General features: G+C 34.8%; 1 protein-coding gene and 1 long non-coding RNA gene across 2 annotated transcripts; one reads left to right on the top strand and one right to left on the bottom strand.

The window, feature by feature from the left end:
• Positions 1-1941: 1941 nt before the first annotated feature.
• On the bottom strand, positions 1942-5525 carry LOC118267814 (trans-1,2-dihydrobenzene-1,2-diol dehydrogenase). Its single transcript, XM_035582035.2, has 6 exons — positions 5397-5525; positions 4656-4857; positions 3727-4015; positions 3271-3517; positions 2535-2697; positions 1942-2106 (listed from the first exon to the last, which is right to left on the bottom strand). Exons 2-6 carry the CDS (start codon positions 4855-4857, stop codon positions 2009-2011), a joined length of 999 nt encoding a protein of 332 aa, XP_035437928.2. The 5' UTR covers positions 5397-5525; the 3' UTR covers positions 1942-2008.
• A 5637-nt stretch (positions 5526-11162) lies between these two features.
• On the top strand, positions 11163-16311 carry LOC118267731 (uncharacterized). Its single transcript, XR_007705339.1, has 4 exons — positions 11163-11342; positions 13082-13270; positions 15425-15662; positions 16143-16311. It is a non-coding gene; the product is annotated as an uncharacterized LOC118267731 (long non-coding RNA).
• The last annotated feature ends 5063 nt before the right edge of the window (positions 16312-21374 follow it).

The following is a 21374-nucleotide window of genomic DNA, read 5'->3' as shown; positions in this document are numbered from 1 at the left end:
TTCCTGGTTTTCTGGTTAAACTATTTAACGTAGGTTTAGTTTGATATCGATTATTAGTAGTTACTGTAGTTAGTTTTTTTAATAAAATTGTAAGTCTAATTTATAAATTAATTAGATTAGATTTAAGTCGTTTCTTTTAAATTATTTAGTTTAAGCTTGGTTATTATAGCATAGAGGATAGGTTGTAATATAGTTTCTTTTTTAATTGTTATAAATTCGTAATTCGTAGCTTTCTTTAGTTTTAAGTTAGTTTAAGTCCGTTTTTAAACTATTTTTTCAATGCCCTAAGTGAGTATACATCTATTAAATTCAAACGCAGAGCTCATTATGTTGATTTTTGAAGAGTTCCCTGGAATATCTTCCACATCTCATTTTTGAAGAGATCCCGCGAGATCGGGAACTATGTGGTTAAAACCAAAAATTTGCCGGAAGTCACTATTCCACGCGAACGAAGTCGCGGGCAAAAGCTAGTTATTAGTATTTTATTCGGAATTTTCATTGATGAAAATGGGTTCAAACAATATTAAATGTATTTGATGTTTTTCATATTGAGTTATTAGCAGTAGCTATAATATTAAATTATTCATATTTGTTTTTCTGTGACGTTTATTGAGTTCTTTTAAAAAATACATTTATTATAATATGGGTATGTTTCACGGAATACAAAAACTTACGCATGTTTGATAAGTAATTTATTAACTAATAAATCTATTATTACTGTTACATATGAAGCGAAAGAGATATGGAAAATTCTTAATTATATTGGCGTTCCTCAGTCTCTGCTTACCATGGGAGATAGGCGTGAGGTTATGTATGTATGTATGTATACATATATACATAATGAATAGACCATAGTCTATTCACCTTCTTTTTATGTTTTCTATAACCTCCACACTTAGCCTTAAAGATCCCAGTTTCAAACAGTCAGGTATATTAGAAAGTGTGAAGTGGCTTGATTTTTGTCAAATGAATCGTCAGTTGTTGACTCTTACCATACCCACAGCAAAAGTTATAATACAGGCTCATGTGTTTATTCTATTTAGATATGCCTCAATAGAAGAACTGAAGAACGAATTAAAAATCTTGTTTTAAAAAGAATTGTAGCCCCGCTCTAGGATATTCTCCTGTGTCTTGGATGCGTTTAAAAACATACACATGACAGACCCGAAACATCAATTTATGGATCACACAAAGAGTTGCTCCGTGCGAGAATCCAACCCGCTAAACGTTCCATCAACTGTGCAGTCTAATAAACTAAACAATTGACAGTTTTGCCGATTTATACAAACATGTAACAGCTGTAAATTGTTGGTGGAACATAAATTTCAAGTAAAAGGCTCGTTCTGTATTAATCCTGTGTATCGAAGAAGTAATCCGGGACAATATACTATAGCCTGCTGCGGTTAATAACGGAGATTAAGCCCTTTTCAAAATGGGATAGGGACGGAACTAAGCTTGCTTACTGTGACCAGAGTTGATGTTTAAGATAAATAGTGTTTACCCCTTTTGCAGTGACAGCAACTAAGCCAATAATAATTGCTTGGACTTAGTGTGTGGGTAAATTCTACAACATATGTAGAAGTATCCTAGTTTGTCTTGTTACCTGAAATTACTGTTTTGCACGTATGTAGGTGTATTTTGCTAGCTTCTGCCAGCGGCTTCGTCCACATTTCTGTGGGATAAAAAGTAGCTTAAGAGTTATTCCAGCCCATAACTTGTTTCAAATTTCATTTTGAACCCTTTAGCCCTTTTGAGTTGATGGAGTAATAAACATACAAACAAACTTTCGCATTTAATTTGTAAGATTACTATGGTTGACTTTACTTAACTTTAGAAGACGTGAGCAATGCCATCATTTAAACTGCATAGGTTTACTTATTAAGTGATCACATACAGTGTCTTATAAAAAAAACGAATAATAATGCAAACAATTATTATTATTTTGTGCAACAAGCAAATGTAGATAATATATATTATGATGATATGACAATATAGTTTATTCAAATATTCAGTCAAAAGAGACGCCCAATTGCTTTCGAATTAGGTCCTCTTGTTCTGCCAACTGAATGCTTTCTTTGTGGGTCATCCGAGGTGATTCTTTAAGACCTGTAAATAAAATAATGATTGCCAAATGGACTAATTATGTAAGAATTAAGTTAATTTTTAAAGGGGAATGTATATACGAGTTTAGTTAGACTGACTCAAAGATGTAATTCAATCCTCATCAAGATACTTCAATGATGAATTTTCATTACTTGTGAATTTTGATTCTGGAAGAATTGTGATACACCACTGCTGCTGGCGACTGCCGGGCAAGGGGTCTCGGGTTCGATTCCCGGGTCGGGTGAAGTATTACTGGGCTTTTTTCGGTTTTTCTAAAATTTCTCAGTGGTAGCACGGAGTCTGGAAATGTGCCCGGTATATAGCAATGGGCTCACCACCTATTTATTACATGGGACTTACAACATAAATTGTGAAATGTGACGCGGCGTGACGTTATAATAAAATAAATAAATGTGATACACCATACACACCTTTTTTGATGCAGTTTGCGACTTCTATCGCCTCATACGCAAGTCCTGCGCTATTTTCGAAGTTATATGGTAATTTCGATGCGTGCAGTTCAAATCCTTTGACCGTTTCACCTGCCTCAGTGCGCATAACCATTTTGGTTGGGAAGTGAAATGGGGCTTCCAACTAGAACAGAAAAGAAATAATTAAAAGAAGAATTAGGAATTGATTGTCTCAATATCATTAGAACTTGAGACGGGATATTTACCATGTTTATTTATGTCTATGAGTTTTCGATATTTCACAGTTCATCCGTGATCATGGCACTTGCAACAGTGCCAAAATATTGGAAACTCATACACATAAATTAACATAGTAAAAATCCCGTCTTAAGTTCTAATGATAGTGTTAGTGACCATGTCAGTTTAAAAACTGATTGACTCAAAGATTGAATAATTTAGAAGTATGATAATCTTCTACGATGGTAAAATTTGACTAATAAGAAGGTAGTTTACATGTAGTTTTTAGCCTAAAAAGTTAAGTATTACAAACTTGTTCGACTTTACGTGATTTACATTGAAAAACTGTGCAAAGTGTAGCACACTCAGCATTTGAATGCAGATATTGGTTTAAGCAAGATAAAAAAAATGACAACATTCTATACACCTAAGCAAGAGCAAAGAATGACAACATGTTCTTCCATAACAATAGTTATGTTATTTATTCCAAAAAAACTTCACAACTTAAACCACCACTTACCGTTATACGTCCCTTAGTTCCATAAACCGTGGCCCTGTTACACAGTTCCAACTGCGTATGAGTGTTTAGAACTGCCCGTTTGCCGCCCTTATACTCCAAAATGATAGTTTCAGAATAGTCCACCCCATGTTCATTCAGGTTACCAATAGCAGTCAGCTTTTCTGGAGTTGCTTTAAACACGAACTGTGCAAACTGCAGCACGTATACTCCTATATCAAGAACTGCACTGCCGCCATATTCTTTTTTGCTGTAAAAGATAATCAAGATAAAAATCTTTTTTTACACCGGCAAATATTTCATCTGCCTCAAAATACATTTACTTTGTGAATGTGTCAACATTTGATAGGCACTTATCTCCAAATAAAATTGTGAAAATATAACACTTAATAGTATTTTGGTCAGTATCTTAATCATTTAATTTTTTTTTAGTTCATTGATACCTTAAAAAATACTCACTGAATTCTCTCGGCGTTACTAAAGAAACCGAAATTGACTTCCAAAAACTTCACTTCTCCTATACATCCATCTTGAATGGCTTGCTCCATTTCAAGGTAAGCAGGAGAGCAGCGGGACCACACTGCTTCCATCAAAAACAGATTCTTCTTCTTAGCCAAATCCACAAGCTTCTTGACTTCATCACTTGACATTCCAAAGGGTTTCTCACAAAGAACGTGTTTGCCATGCTCCAAGTACAATTTAGTGAGCTGATAGTGATAAGGATTTAAGGCCCCAATGTAGACTACATCTGTAAGAAAGCAATTTGTTCTTCAAGGTTACAATAGTTTGTTACCGGAGCTCCGGCTTAATGCAGGAGAAGGAACAGGGTGGTGTTTCCTCAGTAAGAGTCAGACACTCCCTCCCAGCTGACCTAAGGCGGGAGAAGTCATTGGATGATTTTGCACCCTAAAAAAAAGGTTACAACACTTTCTATATCCCACATAGTCATTGTATGTTGAGTGTTCTTATCTATTTGATAAACCTACATACTTACATAGTAATTATCAGCAACTCTAGTTTAAGTGGAAATAAACAATATGTCACAAGTGGCTTATAATTGCTGCTATTGACATATACACATAAAATATATTATCGATCTATTTTTATTTCTTTCAAAAGCCGAATCATTATGTGTTTCTACCTTTGACAATAGACCTGTAGATATAAGCCCTTTTTTTCTTTGGAGGGGGAAAATCATCCAATGACTTCTCCCGCCTCGGGTGAGGCGGGAGGGAGTTTCAGATTCTTACTGACTAAAAACTACCCTGTTCCTTCTTCTGGTTTAAGCCAGAGCCCCGGTAACCTGTTACGTTGTCCGCAGTTCCGGGTAGATATTATAAGCCCATTTTGTTTTTTTTTTTTTAATATTAAAACAGTTACCTACTTACCAACATCAGCACAACGCGCCATATCCTCGTAAGTACCCGATAGCATAATGTTATGGATTTGAGCAAACTCGTTAGCTTTCTCTCGATCTCGGGCCGCCACAGCCACTATCTTCTGATCTCCTTTATCAGGAGATGAATTTAAAGCGTTTACAAAATCATTGCTAATCTTCCCCGCAGATACTATACCCCATCGGATGGTCATCTGTAACAAATTAAAGAATATATAATTTACCTATAGTGACCCCTGTAGTGTTGTGTATGACACGTTTGTAGGACTTGAAATCAAGAACCATGCGATACCAAGTACACATTTGGAACCAATTTTTTTATACGTATTTTAAGCTGAAATTTCGTGTAGAGATCCTATTCAACCTGTATTCTTCAGCGCTTCATGATGTATATGGTCATTTTGTGTATATATCATGTTGTATATATAGGTAATGAAACAAAGTAAGAATCCGTCGTTCAAAGATACCTATATAAAGTTAGTGGTTTGCAAATGTATTAAGATTACGAAATTAATTGGCCGGTAAATGGTAATGTCGCATCGATTACAGAGGTCAGTCTGATGGCGGTCGTTCCACTTCATAATCTGACATTTTAGTCAAATCTCATTAGGGTCAGCGCTAACCTCAAAAAATTGTGAAATATACTACACGATGCATTAATCGGAACTACGGAGTATAACAGTTATAAAACTATTTAACTCTTTTTTCAAAGAAAATAATGAAATAATTTTACTTTTCTCGTTTCTGGGCTTAATGAAACACTACAGTTATCTGCAAATATTAACTTGTAACTGATAAAATTATATTATAATAACTAGTTTTATAACTATAGGTTTTGATTAATCACAAGTACCCATTAACTTATCTGTTGATACTTGTAATATCAAGGTCTGTAATGCACTCAAATAGCAAAATATTATTATTTTATTACGTACATAATATATTTACATAACGTTCCCGTATTTTATTCCCAGAACGGATAGACAGAAGTCCAAACGTCTAAATGGTGCACTTAATACATCATGTGCACAAATTACTTCTTGACCAAATTAAATAAATAGGTTTCTAATATTTTATCTTTTTGTTATAATTAAAACAAGAAGCCAGGGACATTGGAAAATATCACCCCGGCCATGTTGAATCGGGCCGTTAGTTAAATAAATATAACAATTAAGACTTTGAATGCCAACAAAAATCTGTTGCAGCCAAATCCTTCGCTAGCTCCGGTCACTTTTGCCTCCAATGGCGTTTAAAGTGTTAAGTTATGATATGAGTCCCATTACCAGAGAACCTATTACCATTTACAGAACATCAAATCATTACTAGTTAAAAAAAAAAAACATTTAAGGCTACTACAATTTATTACTCTTACAATTTCCTTGAACCTACATATTTAGTTCGCTCGATTGCTCTCAATACATTAATCCTATTTAAGTTTGCTACTTGGCGACATCCCAACACTAATTTAGTGTTGTTCGGCGATAGTTGCCCAGTGACCTCGTGTCAATGGCATTTTATTGCCAGATTATTCCCCCGGCGAGCATAAATCCGCGGTAGGCCTTCCAACATATTGTATCACTTACATTATGCATTTGGCAATTCGGTTACATTGCATATAAATATGCTGATTGCGCACTACTGTTTTGTTATATTTGAGTAGCTTTTATAAGAGGAACGAAGGTTATCCAAAATTCGTCAGAATGAATTAAATTGGGAAGTTTGACAGAAAAAGGGAGAATTATGTAGATACGATCGGCAAAGTCTCACTTTTTAAACAAAATCCTGTGATCGATATGCCAACTTTGTCGATTGTATCCAGTGGGTAAACCTGATGATATCGAGAGATGGATAAAATTCATGGCCTTTTCAGTAAAATTAACCTATAAAACAACTTCTATACCTAAAAAAAATAGATTGAATAGTGTACCTAGAGTTAACGCGTAGAGTAGTAACGAACAAACATACTTTTGCATTTCTAATATCAGTTGTGATAGTGGGACGTTTGGTCGCCATATTATTTATTAATAAACTATTTATTACTTTGAGTAGCAACTTCAGTGCACCTGCTTATTCACTTATGATTTGAAGACACTTATGGTATACTCCACTGGAAACATGCTCTGATAAGAATTTTATCAACAACTCAAAATTGTGCGTTTGGCGCATTGGCTGGGTGACTAGGTGATTTCCAAATGCTTCACAAATTATTATGTAATCTAGCTAATCCGCTGCTCCTGTTTAGCCAGCCCTTCCTTCTTCAATAAATAGACTGTTCAATACAAAAATTATGATTAAATTAGATAAAAGTTCCAGAGATTGGCGCGTTTAAAAAAATAAATAAACTCTTCAGCTTTATAAATGAAAGTTTATATTATAGATATCTAAAATGGAACTGTTAAGTAGAAATAGTTTTAACTAAAAAACTTCCATATGTATAATAAATAGACACAAATAATAGAGCCGTGTTTGTTTGGGTTACAGTAATATAATATTTTATGGTTAATTTTAAATTACATATTTATTAGGTGTGTCACACTTGAGGTTCTACGGCAGTTTTATATGACCATTCCGGGACCCCATAATCTAATACTTTGGGGTCATCGGTAACTAAATTAATGCTTCATTACCTGGAAGGTCCCAGTCCCTTTTACTTTACAACAATTGTATAATATTGTCAACGAAATTATGGGTCCAAAAATGTTAATTAGATAATGTCCTTGTCAATTGAATAATTGTATAACATGAATTCAAATATACGACAGTTATTTTAATGGTATAGACCGGTAAACGAACAGGCCGATCAGCTGATGGTAAGCAATCCTCGCCTCTTATGGACACCCGTAACACCAGAGGCGTTACAAATGCGTTGCCGGCCTTTTGGGGTTAGGAATTTAAGGGTTGTCGGAGAATCGGCGATTGGTAAGATTGGGAAACTAGGTATTTGAGGCTCTGACACACACAACGAAACACAACGCAAACGTTGTTTCATCTCTGTTTTCTCCGAGGCGGTGGTATCACTTCGGTCGAGCCGGCCCATTCGTACTGAAGCACTGCTCTCCCACACTTTTCACATAAACCATTCGATAAAAGCTCAACTACTTTCACCACGATCGCTACACAATCTCTAAAATTCATTCTCTTACTTAAACATTGACCCAACTTTATAATCAGTAACCAAAACATGTTGTAGTTAATTAATTAATTTATAAAAAACTTTGCTAACCTACTTTTTAGGACTTCACAACTAACTTTGTAATTAAATCCTGCCCTACTTGTTTCGTAAAATTAATTACAATATTACATCGTCCATTAATAATCACTTATCTTGTATTACCAATTTGCTTAAAAGCAAAATTTGCTTAATAATTATTTCTATTTTAAATTAACACCGGCCAGATACCGACCTTTAGAGAATTAGGTCAATTTATTGTGACACTAATTTGACTTAAAAGTCGAATAGGCTGTTGAATTTTTTACATAACACTTCGTTCATTGAATTGGATTATCTTCAAGGCCAGAGTGAATAGGCTGTCTCTAGCCAGACATGTTCCATGTTCAACCGCATCGTCACTTGTTACAATCAAGATATTGAATCGAGATTGCGGTTAGCGATTGCGATTGCGATTGTCAAAGGGCTATGTAGCTTCAAATAAAAAAAAATGAGAAAAATCAGAGTTCCCGGCATTAATATTTCATGGGGGGCTAAATTTGCGCAGCGTGTTTTCTCATTATTACTAAAGGACAAAGCAATATGTAGTTTACCTTTGGTTTGTATTTTCCTGTATGACGTAAATACCTATTATATGAATAAACATCTTATATTTAAAAGTGTCTAAAGTTTTATTATTTACACAACAACATAACAAAATTCCGAAAAAGACATAATTGGTTTGAAAGTTTCATTCTATTCATTTCCAACTTTTCTTTAGCTAGTTAAGATTTTCAGAACTTTATAAATAGACGTACTTTGAAAAATACATAACTTTGTTTAGTAGTTAAGTTAGTAAAATTACCTCGTTGATTGTTCAAACACTATTCTTTGAAGAGTTTGATGGAAACTTTAATACGAAATTGTTATAACTATTTTTAATATTGTCAAAATTTGCGCTTAAATTAGATATAAAAAATCACATTGTTTCATCTAATCTATTTAAAAAATACGTTTAAGTTTTGGTTCATTTACGCTTAGGGAAGATTTCTGTTCGTTTTTGTGTGATCTACAAATTGGTGTCTCGGTTCTGGACATGATGCTACAGTTTTATCATCTATATATTAATTATATTAAAACTTTGGACCCCTTTTTACGAAAATTGCGCGGACGTAGGAGCATAAAATTTGTTACACTTATAGTTTATGTGTAGGAGAAGTGCAGAACGCTAATATTTTTCAAAAATAATGCCTTTAAAGTACATTAAATCAATAAATAAAACATTACACACACTACCATGCATAGTATCTGATCGTATTTGACAAAACGTCAAAATCGACATACATTGCGATGATATTCTCACGTCTCATATGAATAGATAGTTTTCCTGTTCATGATGCGCCGGAATATATTAATTTGAATTTTACAAAACTAATACCAATTCGTTAAATAAAAATTATCCTTGAACGTATGTTAAGTGGTATTGTAAATTAAATCGAATATGGTCGAATTTCGACAACTAGTTAACATTATCATATCATTATCATATCAGTCACAAGACGTCCATTGCTAAACATAGGCCTCCCCCAATGACTTCTAGATAGTTCGGTAAGAAACAGTCTGTATCTAGTGGCTCCTGCGACCTTAAATATGTCAATGGCTGTGATGCGTTCCAAGTGAATTTGTATGTTATTATAATTTCTCTGTGTCTCGCTAAAACTCGAGAACAGCTGGACTCATTTGGCAAATTTTGGTCTTGAATTATTTGTAAAAATCTAGGGAAGATTTAAAAGGCGAGAAAAAAAATGTCTGAGGCGGTACGAAGTTTGCCGGATCAGCTAGTATTTCAATAAAAAAAATCGTCAAACTAAATCTTAGCTCACTTAGTGAATCCCTCGCAGATCAAGATCAAAGCCATCGCAGATCGCTATACCAGTTTCTTTTCTTTTAAGTGGTTTAACAAATTAAATCACGAGGCAAAATCAGCAGGAACCGATACTTAAACTCGGCTAATATTTCAAACAAACAAAATAAGCAGGGAACTTTCTCAATATCTCATTTCAACGCTAATGCGTGTCTATAAATTATCCATTTCGATCTAATGCTTCCACAAATCTTTTCTTCGTGATATTCAGGATATTTTTTATAATGCCGCCATTTTTTTCAAGTCGATTTACAAGACATTAAAGTGTCATCAATATGGAAGGGTGTTGATAATTTTTTTTGTGCTCCAAAATTCACGCCTTTGTTATGTTTATCGGTTACCCATTTATTTCTTAATCTACGTTAAATAATAGATTATTTTAAAGCCGTTTAGACACAGGGAAGCCATGTTATAGTGTACCTACATGTAGGTAATTCACACGTCTCTTAATATAATTAAATCCTACTACTCACTATTCACTAAATTATGACATAATACACCGCTCACTATAAATGAATTATAAAGTTAAGCGTCCGCAGGCGCATCGTACGCATCGCACGCATCTCGTATGACGTCATCGCATGTAGGTATTGCCTATAACGCAATTCATACGATGCGGATCAGTGGACGCAGTTGTACGAGTTTCTATACAAGACCAACTAAAATCCGTTGCGTGTGGTGCGTGCGATGCGTACGATGCGGGCTCGTGGACGCTTAAATTTATCTTAAAGGTACGCTTACCTTAATGCAACGTCCTGCGTGAGAATTCTAGATGCGAAGGCGATGCGGTGCGGTGCGACGCGGAAACAACAAACTGTCAAAATCTATTGACGTGGCCCACATGACAAACCACACTTGGGATGCGGTGAGGCGCGGTGCGAACGCGATCAATTGGCTTGATATTTTCGCGCGAACTAGATGCCGTCGTCAGCCGTCGCGTATTTATGTAACAGCGAGCTTAATACCAAAACTGAGTATAATTCCATATTGCAAGTTACCTCTAGTAACTACGTTACCATACCACATTACACCACTATGTTACCTCCAATAGACTGTGGACTGTGAACAACAGACCAATATGGGTTGGTGGGTAAAGTTTATTTTTCGTTAAATTATTCTGTGAACTTAGAAGAGAAAATAAGATGATGGCTATTAATGTAGAATACTATTAAAATAAACAACGAAACCTAAACGTCCTCACTTGTAAATAAAACCAAATATTAGTTGGTAAAAACTTTGAACATTAAATAGACTTAAAATACAATTACGAATTCATTAAAATAATAAAGAATCAGTGCTGGAAAAGGAAACAACATAAATGCTAGTCTTATTTTATGTTAATGGCTAAAATTCTAAGACATTCTTCTTTGTTTCAAACTGTTTACAATAAGCCAGAGACAATTTATGACAGAACTCTATAAGCTACGGTAAGCTGTAGCAACTCTTGTATTTTAAATATAATGTCCTTATTATAAATGTTACATAATGTTTCAAACAATTCTCGCTGTTGGTAATTTGCATGATAATTTTGTGATCCCCTGTTTCGAAAGGTAATACTCATAAATCATTTTCGCTCACCGTGTCCTGAAAACATTGAACATATTAAGGTAACTATTTATTACCTAACCTTTGAAGCAATTTTAGTGATTTCTAAAGTATAATAATTCCTTTTCGCTTTTCACAAAGCCATTGCTTTGAATAATTATATTGTAAATTGTAGTAGTTGAATTTTACTAGTTATTATAATACATTTTATGATAAATATTTTCCTAAAAATTTAGGCAATTTTCTGTCATGAAATGAATCCGATTGTTTGCAGAGTGGCGCAAAGACAAAGAGAATTTATTAATAAGTACCTATATTTAAGTAGGTACCTAGTTTAAAAGGATCGTACATTTCATACATTTCTCAGTGACTTTGTCTACGGGACAGGTGCTTTTCCACCAGAGATGTGCTACGCTACATTACTGTGCATATGCTACGTTGCGTTTGGCTTCCACCAATCATATTCATTGGTTTAAATAGCACTGCACTGGTGGAAACGTACTCAACTAAGCTATTTCTTTTATATGGAAAGATACGTGCTATGGATGTGTGCTACGGATGCGCATCTTCTTCGCACAGCTAAATAGTATCAGTGGAAACGGTCACATAGTTTCACAGCTTAGTTATTACATCTTCGTAGCGTAGCTACATAGCACATCACTAATGGAAAAGCACCCTAATATTCCAAAAATCTTTGACTCCTACACAATATTACCAACCCACGTACTAGAACCGATCGGGATGGGCGGTTCTGGTAGGTGGTGGTTAATTACTTTCCGGCCCTCATATTAATGGCCGATATATTCACACAATGCATTTGATTCTTCGATCTGAAACTCGCCTACATGAAAATACCAGGGTGCCTACTCCGGTTCTCGAATCCGAAGTTTCGTTTAATCTTCGACCGTAGGTTTTATTGATTTACTAATAGAATTACTTGAAATAACGTTTTATTTTAAATTTTATATAAAAATTTATTTATTATTCTTCATTTAATTCGCTCATTTTAGTTCACAAAAGTTCGCAATAAATAGAATTGTAGTATGCAATCTGCGAAGTTTCGGACGAAACTTCGTTTTTCGTTGAATTAGAGTAGTCCCCCAGATTCTATATCATGTCGTTTCATACGTCTTTAATTACCCGTCATTGGTTTATTAAGGAACAAGGTAACGTATTTGTTCCTGCATTTGTGTTTGTTCGAGCATGCCATGCAGGTAGGAAACTTTACAAACACTGATGTGACTTTTTTCTAGTTGTATGCACAACAGGTATTTAGAATGCTGGTTACAAAATAAAGATTAACTTAGTACAGAGATAGTAGCTATTTTTATAATAAATTATATAGGTTTTAACCATACCATATCTTCTAACTACTAGTTGTACCGTTGTACTGTTCATAATATATATGTATGTTCATAATCAATAGTTTGTAGCTACATTATACATAAATAATTGTACTGACTGTACTATCTAAGTTTATTTTGTTTACTTAGACAACCCGCTTTGAACAAACGTGATGGTCTCTTTCCTTTTTTATGTAAGAAGAGGCTTTTCCTCAGCAGCAGTAGGACGATTACTGGGTAATGATAATGTTATGATGAACTAGCTTCTGTAAGCAGTTTCATCCGAGTTCCTTTTAGATAAAAAGTATCGTATGTGTAATTCAAGACCACAAGAAGTAATTTACCACAGTTCCAAATTTCATCCCGATCCCTTCAGCCGCTATGGCGTAATTGAGTAACAAACAAATAAACTCACAAACTCGCGCATTTATAATATATTAATAATATTTCTGTTTCAGGAGGCGATAGAAATGTACCCAATTGTATTGGTTAATGGACCCATTCATCGCGCCACTAGTTGCAATTGCAAAATTGACTTATAAAATAATCGAAGGAGTTATAAGAGCTGTAATTGATGGACTTATTTTAGTTGCGTGCTACTTTGCACTCGGAGCCACCGCCGTGATACTTGGAATCTTATTTTTAAGGTACTTATTTTATATATTTGCTGAGTAAGGTCTCTTGTACACACACGGTTTTTCGCCACGCCACGTGGACAAGCGTACACGGCGGCACGTTTACACGCTTTCATAATGATCCATACAACACTGACGACCGTGCCTACACACGCCGAGTTAACAGTCGATTTTTACGGCGAAAAGCCGTGTGTGTACAAGAGGCCTTATATTTTCCTCGCTGCGTAACCCTAACTGGTAGATAACAGGCATGACATTAAATATTTAGGATTAAGTGAAGCATTATAAACATTTTCGACTTTTTAAAAAATCTCTATATTAGCACAAAGACGGGATTTGTACGCGGTGTTTGGTAACGAACTCACTTCTTATTACTTAAAATAACGGTAAAATATAACATTTAATATTTATAACTATGTTTATGTAAATAGACAGATATACAATATAAGCTCTTACATTGAAAATACATGAATTGAACACATGTATCACAGGTATCAGAGAAATTGATTACATTCATAACATATTCTGTACACACGTAGTATTGTTCCTACAATTACGGAGGCCTTATTTTCATGAAATACGTGATTCAATTATAATAAAAATAAAATAATCATACGAGTACTAGGAAATTATTCAGCGAGCTTATGTCACAAGAGTTGATTAACTTTTTGCTCGTAAACCTCTTTTATGTTTGCACACATTTTATAGTCTTGTTTCCTACTTGTTAATATTAAATCATGAATATAATACCCTAAAGCAAAATAATATTGTCCTAGATACTAGATACGGCAGTTATACCAGATATTCACTTTGAGAAAAGTCTTTAAAACATAAACACCAGGCAACATTATAGCCGGCTCGAATATACCAACCAATCAGAGCGTTAAACGCGCTCTCGTTTCGATTATTTTAAACGTAAAGCAAACTCATACTAAGGCTACAGGACACTAAAACTAAAACATAAACTATACATCTACTAAAGTAACACATGGTTGTAATAAACACAAATACCACAGTAATAACTTATACAGCTACGCAATAAGCAGTGCTTAGAACAATGCAATGATTATTATTCTCATAATATTCATAAGTCGCTACAAATACTTCCAATAATCGTAGGTGGCGTAGCGTCGTAGCGACTACGAAAAGGCTACGCAGCGCGCCCCAAAATTAAATTTAAATCTTTCACTTCTAAAGCTTATGTAATAGTTTTCTGCTGGACTATGAGCCATGAGCTTCGTGTTCATATAAGGGGGTTTTGCCATAACCCCCATACTTGACATGCGGGTTAAAGATTTTAGTTCAAAAGGTTCAGGTTTATCAGACATCGCTGTTCCCAGTCATTTTAAAATGTGTAGCCCCTCAGTCGGTTTTGCGACACCCACGCTAAGAGAAGGGGTAGTATTTTCTTTACACGTTTTATGCAATCGTCACCAAACGATATAGCACGGCAAATTAAAATGTTTGCGTGAATCTAAACAAATTAATTATTTTTGCTTCAACATATAATTACAGTGGAACGTTTACTTTTCAATTAAAATGTTTCTTATTATAATGCCGGCGACACGTGTTAAAGGCGGCCATACATTTTAATTTGTTTCCTCAATTATACTGTTTTGTGTTCTGTTTACAACCACGAGGGGGTGAAAGAAGATATATCGCTGTACATTGTTTGCAAAATAGAATTTTGTTCTTTTCTAAACCAACCTAGAGGACTCTGAATATTTTTAAAACAAGTTTTTATGCAGCTTAACATTTATAGTCATACAGACTAGACGTAGGAAGGCCTTTGCCCTGCAGTCGGACGATTACTGCCGAAAATAAATAACAATAGACGTGTATACTTTCTGATCAATCGGTTGAAGGTATCTGCTTTAAAATTTAGTTGCAAGATTCGTCATCACGCTCCCGAAATGACTTTATCTATTTTTATAAGTCCTAAACATTTTTTTATTATTTACCCCCCGTAAATCATCCAATTCCCAAAAACAACCCTGTTCCACCTGCTTTTCGAGCCAAAGCCCCAGTAAACCCGTCTCGCCTTGCTCGCCATCCTCAGACCCGTCCTTACGGTGTCCGTAGTGTCTCCCGCGACGGCTGGGGCGTGAAGAAGTTCGTTTCCTCACGCACTCCGCCTCCTCCTTAGCCAGCATAACTGCTTTGCAGAAGGAGGAAACGCCATCCTTGTCCCTCTCGCTCCGCATCATGGCCTGAACTAGGGCCAAACGCCAGAGGTCGCCGTCGCCGATCACAACCCTGAGGTCACGGCAGTGCTCAGCCAATGCAGGTCACACCGCCACCATATGCTCCGCCGTATCCTCCGGGTGATCTTCGCAGTGATGACACCTGGGCGTTTCCATCCCGTCCAATCAGAACCATGTATCTCCCGAAACTTCTGTGTCCGGTAAGTAACTGCGTCAGGCGTTATGCCATAGCGTCTCCCAAGCCACTCCTGCAATGACATTTATTTGTCCAAACACATCGAGTTTAATTCGTGGTTCGTAGCTATTCCTGAGAATTTTCAGAAACCATAAATATGTAAAATACTTTGACCAATTTTGCAATCCATACTCCCAACTCCACAACTGCGCTAGTCTTACAGGACAGTTTAACTTGCAATATATGTATGTGTGTATATGAAGTAAAAACTTGCAACTAAATTTTGAAGCAGATATCTGCATCTGATTGAGCTGAATTGATATACATGTTTAGTTTCATGACTATCCGCTTAATGTTTAATTAACACAGTCTTTAGCAATTGTTTTCGGACTAAAATCGTAAAATCGGAATAGGTAGATTAAGTAATTATTAAATGTCTGTTAAGTGCGGCAGTATAAATGCTAAGTTTCATAAAAACTTGTTTTTAATTTATCATTTTTTTCAGGTTTGGTCATTGCAGTCGTGAAAATTGTTTGCCAGAGCCCACCGTTGCCTCCTGTATGGCAGTGGCTGGAATTACGATGATCGCGTATGTTGCTTACGTCTTGTTTACCAAATGGTTCTGAATTTACTATGTATCTTATTTGTCACTATTCTAATGTCATTAAAGTAAGATTCACTTGTAAAGGTATTTTGTTTGTAGATGATAATAGCACAAGACTTAGGGTACTTTTCCACCAAAGATGTGCTATTTAGCTATGCTGCAAAGATGTAATAGCTAAGCTGTGAAACTATGTGACCGTTTACACTGATACTAAGCTATGTAGCTGTACGAGTAAGATGTGCTTGGAAGATGCGCAACTGATAAGTAACTATTGTAGGTACTCTGTTTTGCATATAGCTACACCACTCGCGACCATCTATAGCACGTATCTTTCCATATAAAAAACCTATCTTTATTGAACCTATTTCCACCATTGCTACGTTGTGTGTACCAAGGAGTATGATTTGTAAACGCATCCACAGCAACGTAGCATAGCACATCTTTGATGGAAAAGCAACTTTATTCGATTACTACACGACTTAGTACTTCTAATGAGGAAAAGCAAAAACATCTAAAAATTAAGTTTGTTTTATTGTCCGCGGAGCAGCAGCTAGCACTCCTAATGACCCAGATAAAAAAAAAACGTTGCATTTAAATTTCCTTACTCGTGTTTGCTATTATTATAATTAACTACTTACGGATGTCAAAAGTACCTACTTAACTTTACTCCGAAGTAATTTATTCTTAATTCAACCTAAATAATTTGTTCCGCGATCTTAAAAGCATGGAAACTCGTGGAGATAATTATCAATTTACTTGTAATCTATTTCGGCACAACACTTCAATGCCTACGCATTCGAACAGATTTAATAAAACGTTCATATTTCTCGATATTACCTTTAATAAACTTATTGTTTCTTGTTATTGTAAATCGAAACAATAACGTTCACAAATTGAAACGACTTCATTATTACCAAAATTGAAATATTTTGAGACATTCACATAAAGAATGTTTGTGAAATCTATACATATAATAAAATCGTAGAAAAGTGCTGTCTGTACATTGAAAATAAAAATAAAAAAAATAGCAGGGGTTATTGTTATGTCGATGTCGAACCCAAAAATGTAATTAACTTTTTTTTTGTCTGTTTGTCTGTTTGTCTGTTTGTCTGTTTGTCTGTTTGTCTGTTTGTCTGTTCGTCTGTGCGCGCTAATCTCAGAAACGGCTGATCCGAGTTGGATGCGGTTTTCACGAATATATTGTGGGATGCTTAAATTTACATTTAGTGTTTGTTTCATGTCAATCGGTTCATAAATAAAAAAGTTATGTCAAATTAAAGAATCACGTCGAACATTCTATGCTTATACCATTAATCTCCGCAACTATTTGACGGATTTGGTTGAAATTTGGTACAGATATAGTTTAGAACCTTAGAAAGGACATAGATATATTTTTATTTCAAAAATCAAAAAATAAAAATAAGAAATAAATTATTTATAAATAATTCTATGTCGATCGTTACACGACTTCGGTTCATGTTATTGTTTTAATTCATCGAAAAAAAGTAAATAAATAGTAAAAAGGTATGAAAAAAATAATATCAATATAATAAAACATTTAGTACAAAGAAAATGCTCTAACGGAGTATAGATAATTCTATGTCGATCGTTACACGACTTCGGTTCATGTTATTGTTTTAATTCATCGAAAAAAGTAAATAAATAGTAAAAAGGTATGAAAAAAATAATATCAATATAATTAAACTTTTAGTACAAAGAAAATGCCCGAACGGAGTATAAATAAATAATCCAAGTTGTCTTTATCGTTTCGTTACATTCATTTGGTTGGGTATCGGCCGAGCGCTTCGGTACTATCGTAGAAAAAGTGTATTATCAGTCGTATGATTATTTGTCTGTAGTGGTCCTGCTGTTTCGTATATTCTAAATTGGTTTCGTTGTATTTGTCAATTAATAAGTTTATTTGTTGGGTTTTCCTGGTTTTTTGGTTAAACTATTTAACGTAGGTTTAGTTTGATATCGATTATTAGTAGTTACTGTAGTTAGTTTTTTTAATAAAATTGTAAGTCTAATTTATAAATTAATTAGATTAGATTTAAGTCGTTTCTTTTAAATTATTTAGTTTAAGCTTGGTTATTATAGCATAGAGGATAGGTTGTAATATAGTTTCTTTTTTAATTGTTATAAATTCGTAATTCGTAGCTTTCTTTAGTTTTAAGTTAGTTTAAGTCCGTTTTTAAACTATTTTTTCAATGCCCTAAGTGAGTATACATCTATTAAATTCAAACGCAGAGCTCATTATGTTGATTTTTGAAGAGTTCCCTGGAATATCTTCCACATCTCATTTTTGAAGAGATCCCGCGAGATCGGGAACTATGTGGTTAAAACCAAAAATTTGCCGGAAGTCACTATTCCACGCGAACGAAGTCGCGGGCAAAAGCTAGTATATAATATATCTTACTCTGCAGTGATGTGTAAAATTTGTTTCTTACTTCCACACTTACTATTTGAAGATCGTAGTTAGGTCACCGAAAATTTAGAAGATGCTGTTTCTACCCTGCAGTGGTCGTAGTTTTTAAATATATCGCATCCAATGTTATTATTAATGGTAAAGTAAAATACAATACTTATTACCTAACTTATACTATCTGTACCTGTAAGTTTGCTTTACGTTGCTCGAAAACGAAACGAGACCGCATTTGGTGCTCTGATTGGTTGGTTAATTCGCGCTGGCCAATCATAGCGCCATACGCGCTCTCGTTTCGTTTTCGTTCCACGTAAAGCAACTCGTACGTAGGGAAACTGGGAATAAAAAGTGTGTAATTATTAACTTTGACGCCCACATTCTACTCAATTATAATTCAAATTGGCAAATAAAAGTAAAAGTGTTTATTGCTTTCCTTAAAGAATATATATTTAGCGAAAATGCGTCAATTATTATTATTATTTAGCGTCCCTCAAAGAACCTAATTATGTACGTTTGAAATTATAATTAATTTCTTTTCAAGACGTAGGTACTAATTAAAATAAAATGACGAAGCCGATGGATAAGTTGATATTTATTTTAATTACATAGTTTTGTGATAAATAAATGAGAAGGAAAATAAAATAACAAAGCGGCCATTTCATATTACCTATGTAATAATCTAAAACTTTGGGATGTGGCTACTTTTAAGAATGAAATTGTACTCATTTTTTAATGTACACACTTTCTATACACACGTACATTTATTATTGTATATTTTTTTCTAAATATAGCGTTAACTATGTAGCTGTTCTATAATATAATATCTATTTTATTGTGTCGAAGAAAATTTAATTAAACTTTGTAGAAAATCAATCAACAAGGTAACGGGCATGTCAAGTATTCCATGAGGATTTGGAAGTTCTGATTGATTTAAAACTCCAACAGTTTTCTCATTTACTTTACCATCAGTACACTTTGAGAACAGGGAATTATTTTCGGTTTAGAATTTGCAGTTTTATATTGCAATTTCGCCTTTTAGTTCCCAATGGGTAAGTAGCGAAGATTAAGCAAGTACAAAGTGGAGATACCATAATATGATTATGCACTGTAAAACAAAACAATCGGCCCTGTCCAATGATATTACAAGTAAAAAGGTGTAGATAGGTTATAAGCGCTCTGAAAATCGCACACTAAAATGTGGACAGTTGACAACGTTTTTGTACGTTGAAGCAAGTTTACAATGTTTGTCAGTTTAGGTACTAGAGGCCCATGTAATAGGGGTGACTACCATACACTGAGTTTACTTAATTCGGGTTCCTTACCATTACTGAGAAAAATTTCAATATGACGTTGCCTACCCCGTGAATCGATCCCAATTCCATTGCTCAGCAGCTATCGAAAATATTTTCGGCTCTCAGATGTAACTCAAACCTTTGCCAATATTCATGGGTACAAATAAGAAATAGAAAATATTAGATCCCCTTGTTTCGACCGGACCTTCGAATCTCATAATTCTTGGGAGTAGGTACGTGACTGTAATTTCCGTACGGCGCCTACACAAAAAGTGAAGCAACAAGTTGTAATTCTACATAATGTGACTTAGTGAGAAGGAGAAACGTTTCTCAGAATTATTTCCTGATTTTGTCCTAATCAAAGTAGTGTTAGAAACGCACATTTCAATTTTGAACTTTATTACGAACATTCATGGTAGATTTTCCAAGAACCTTAGTTAGAAGGTGCAAATGCTAAGGAGAAAAAAGTTATTTAATATCGAAGACGTTCAATTTACGGTGGAAGTCTTTCAGTGCCCGTTGCCATGGTAACCTGCGTCATAACCCTTGTAAACGTGCTAAAGTCTGAAGCCTGCAAGTTGCTGCACTTAATTTACTTTGACATTTTATTGCCATAAAGTCTTGCTACAGAGAAAGCTATAATATGTTTAATGTGATATTGCATAGCGTTGCAGGCTGCTATTCTGGGTGACTTTGAAGAAGACGTTTATGTTCTGTAGTGGACGTCTTGTATCATTAAACATATTTTATCTAAAACACGTTTGACCCATATTTCTAAGATTGACCTACTTATATAAATAAAAGACCATCATCTGCTCTGGAAGCTCCACACTTTGAAGAGCATTTTCAAGGTCGTATCGTCACGCCTTTTATCCCCGAAGAGGTAGACAGAGGTGCACTTTACGGCACGTAATGCCGCTATACAATGTACGTCTACTTTTCACAATTTGTGTTTATAACACACACACACATTCATGTTCCATGTCCTCTCCCCCATAAGGGGGTGAGCTTAGCACGAAGACAATTTCAGACACCGTGTTACTAATGAGAAATTAAACTGAAAAAAAGCCCAGTAATGTTTTGCCCGGCCCGAGAATTAAACCCACAAGAGCATTTATATTATAAATTTAAATTACGGTACTGAAAGATGTTTCAATAAAGGTATACCCAATGACATGTTAATGAGGAGTGGTTTATGTAATTGTAATAGCAACTTTACTGCCTTTAGTGTGATCCTAACCGAGGTGCTAGGGGAAAATGCAGCACAGGCGACTCACGTGGAAACTCTCTTTTGTCAAATTCTAAGAAATTTACCTCGAGTTTATGGTCGATAGTTGAAGAGTTATAAATTATATCGTAGCAGACACTACACCGATGAAATTGATAGCTGTCACTGGCACTGGCTGCCGGGCAATG

Source organism: Spodoptera frugiperda, chromosome 6 (assembly GCF_023101765.2).
Source record: "Spodoptera frugiperda isolate SF20-4 chromosome 6, AGI-APGP_CSIRO_Sfru_2.0, whole genome shotgun sequence".
Taxonomy (NCBI): Eukaryota; Metazoa; Arthropoda; class Insecta; order Lepidoptera; family Noctuidae; genus Spodoptera; species Spodoptera frugiperda.
Note: the sequence above shows the minus strand (reverse complement) of the source record. Positions and strands in the feature narration are given on the sequence as shown.

Coding starts and splice junctions, on each gene's coding strand:
- LOC118267814 (XM_035582035.2), bottom strand. CDS start 4,857: ATGACCATCCGATGGGGTATAGTATCTGCGGGGAAGATTAGCAATGAT. Junction 4,016..4,655: donor GGCGCGTTGTGCTGATGTTG/GTAAGTAGGTAA, acceptor GCTTTCTTACAG/ATGTAGTCTACATTGGGGCC. Junction 2,698..3,270: donor GAACTAAGGGACGTATAACG/GTAAGTGGTGGT, acceptor TTTCTGTTCTAG/TTGGAAGCCCCATTTCACTT.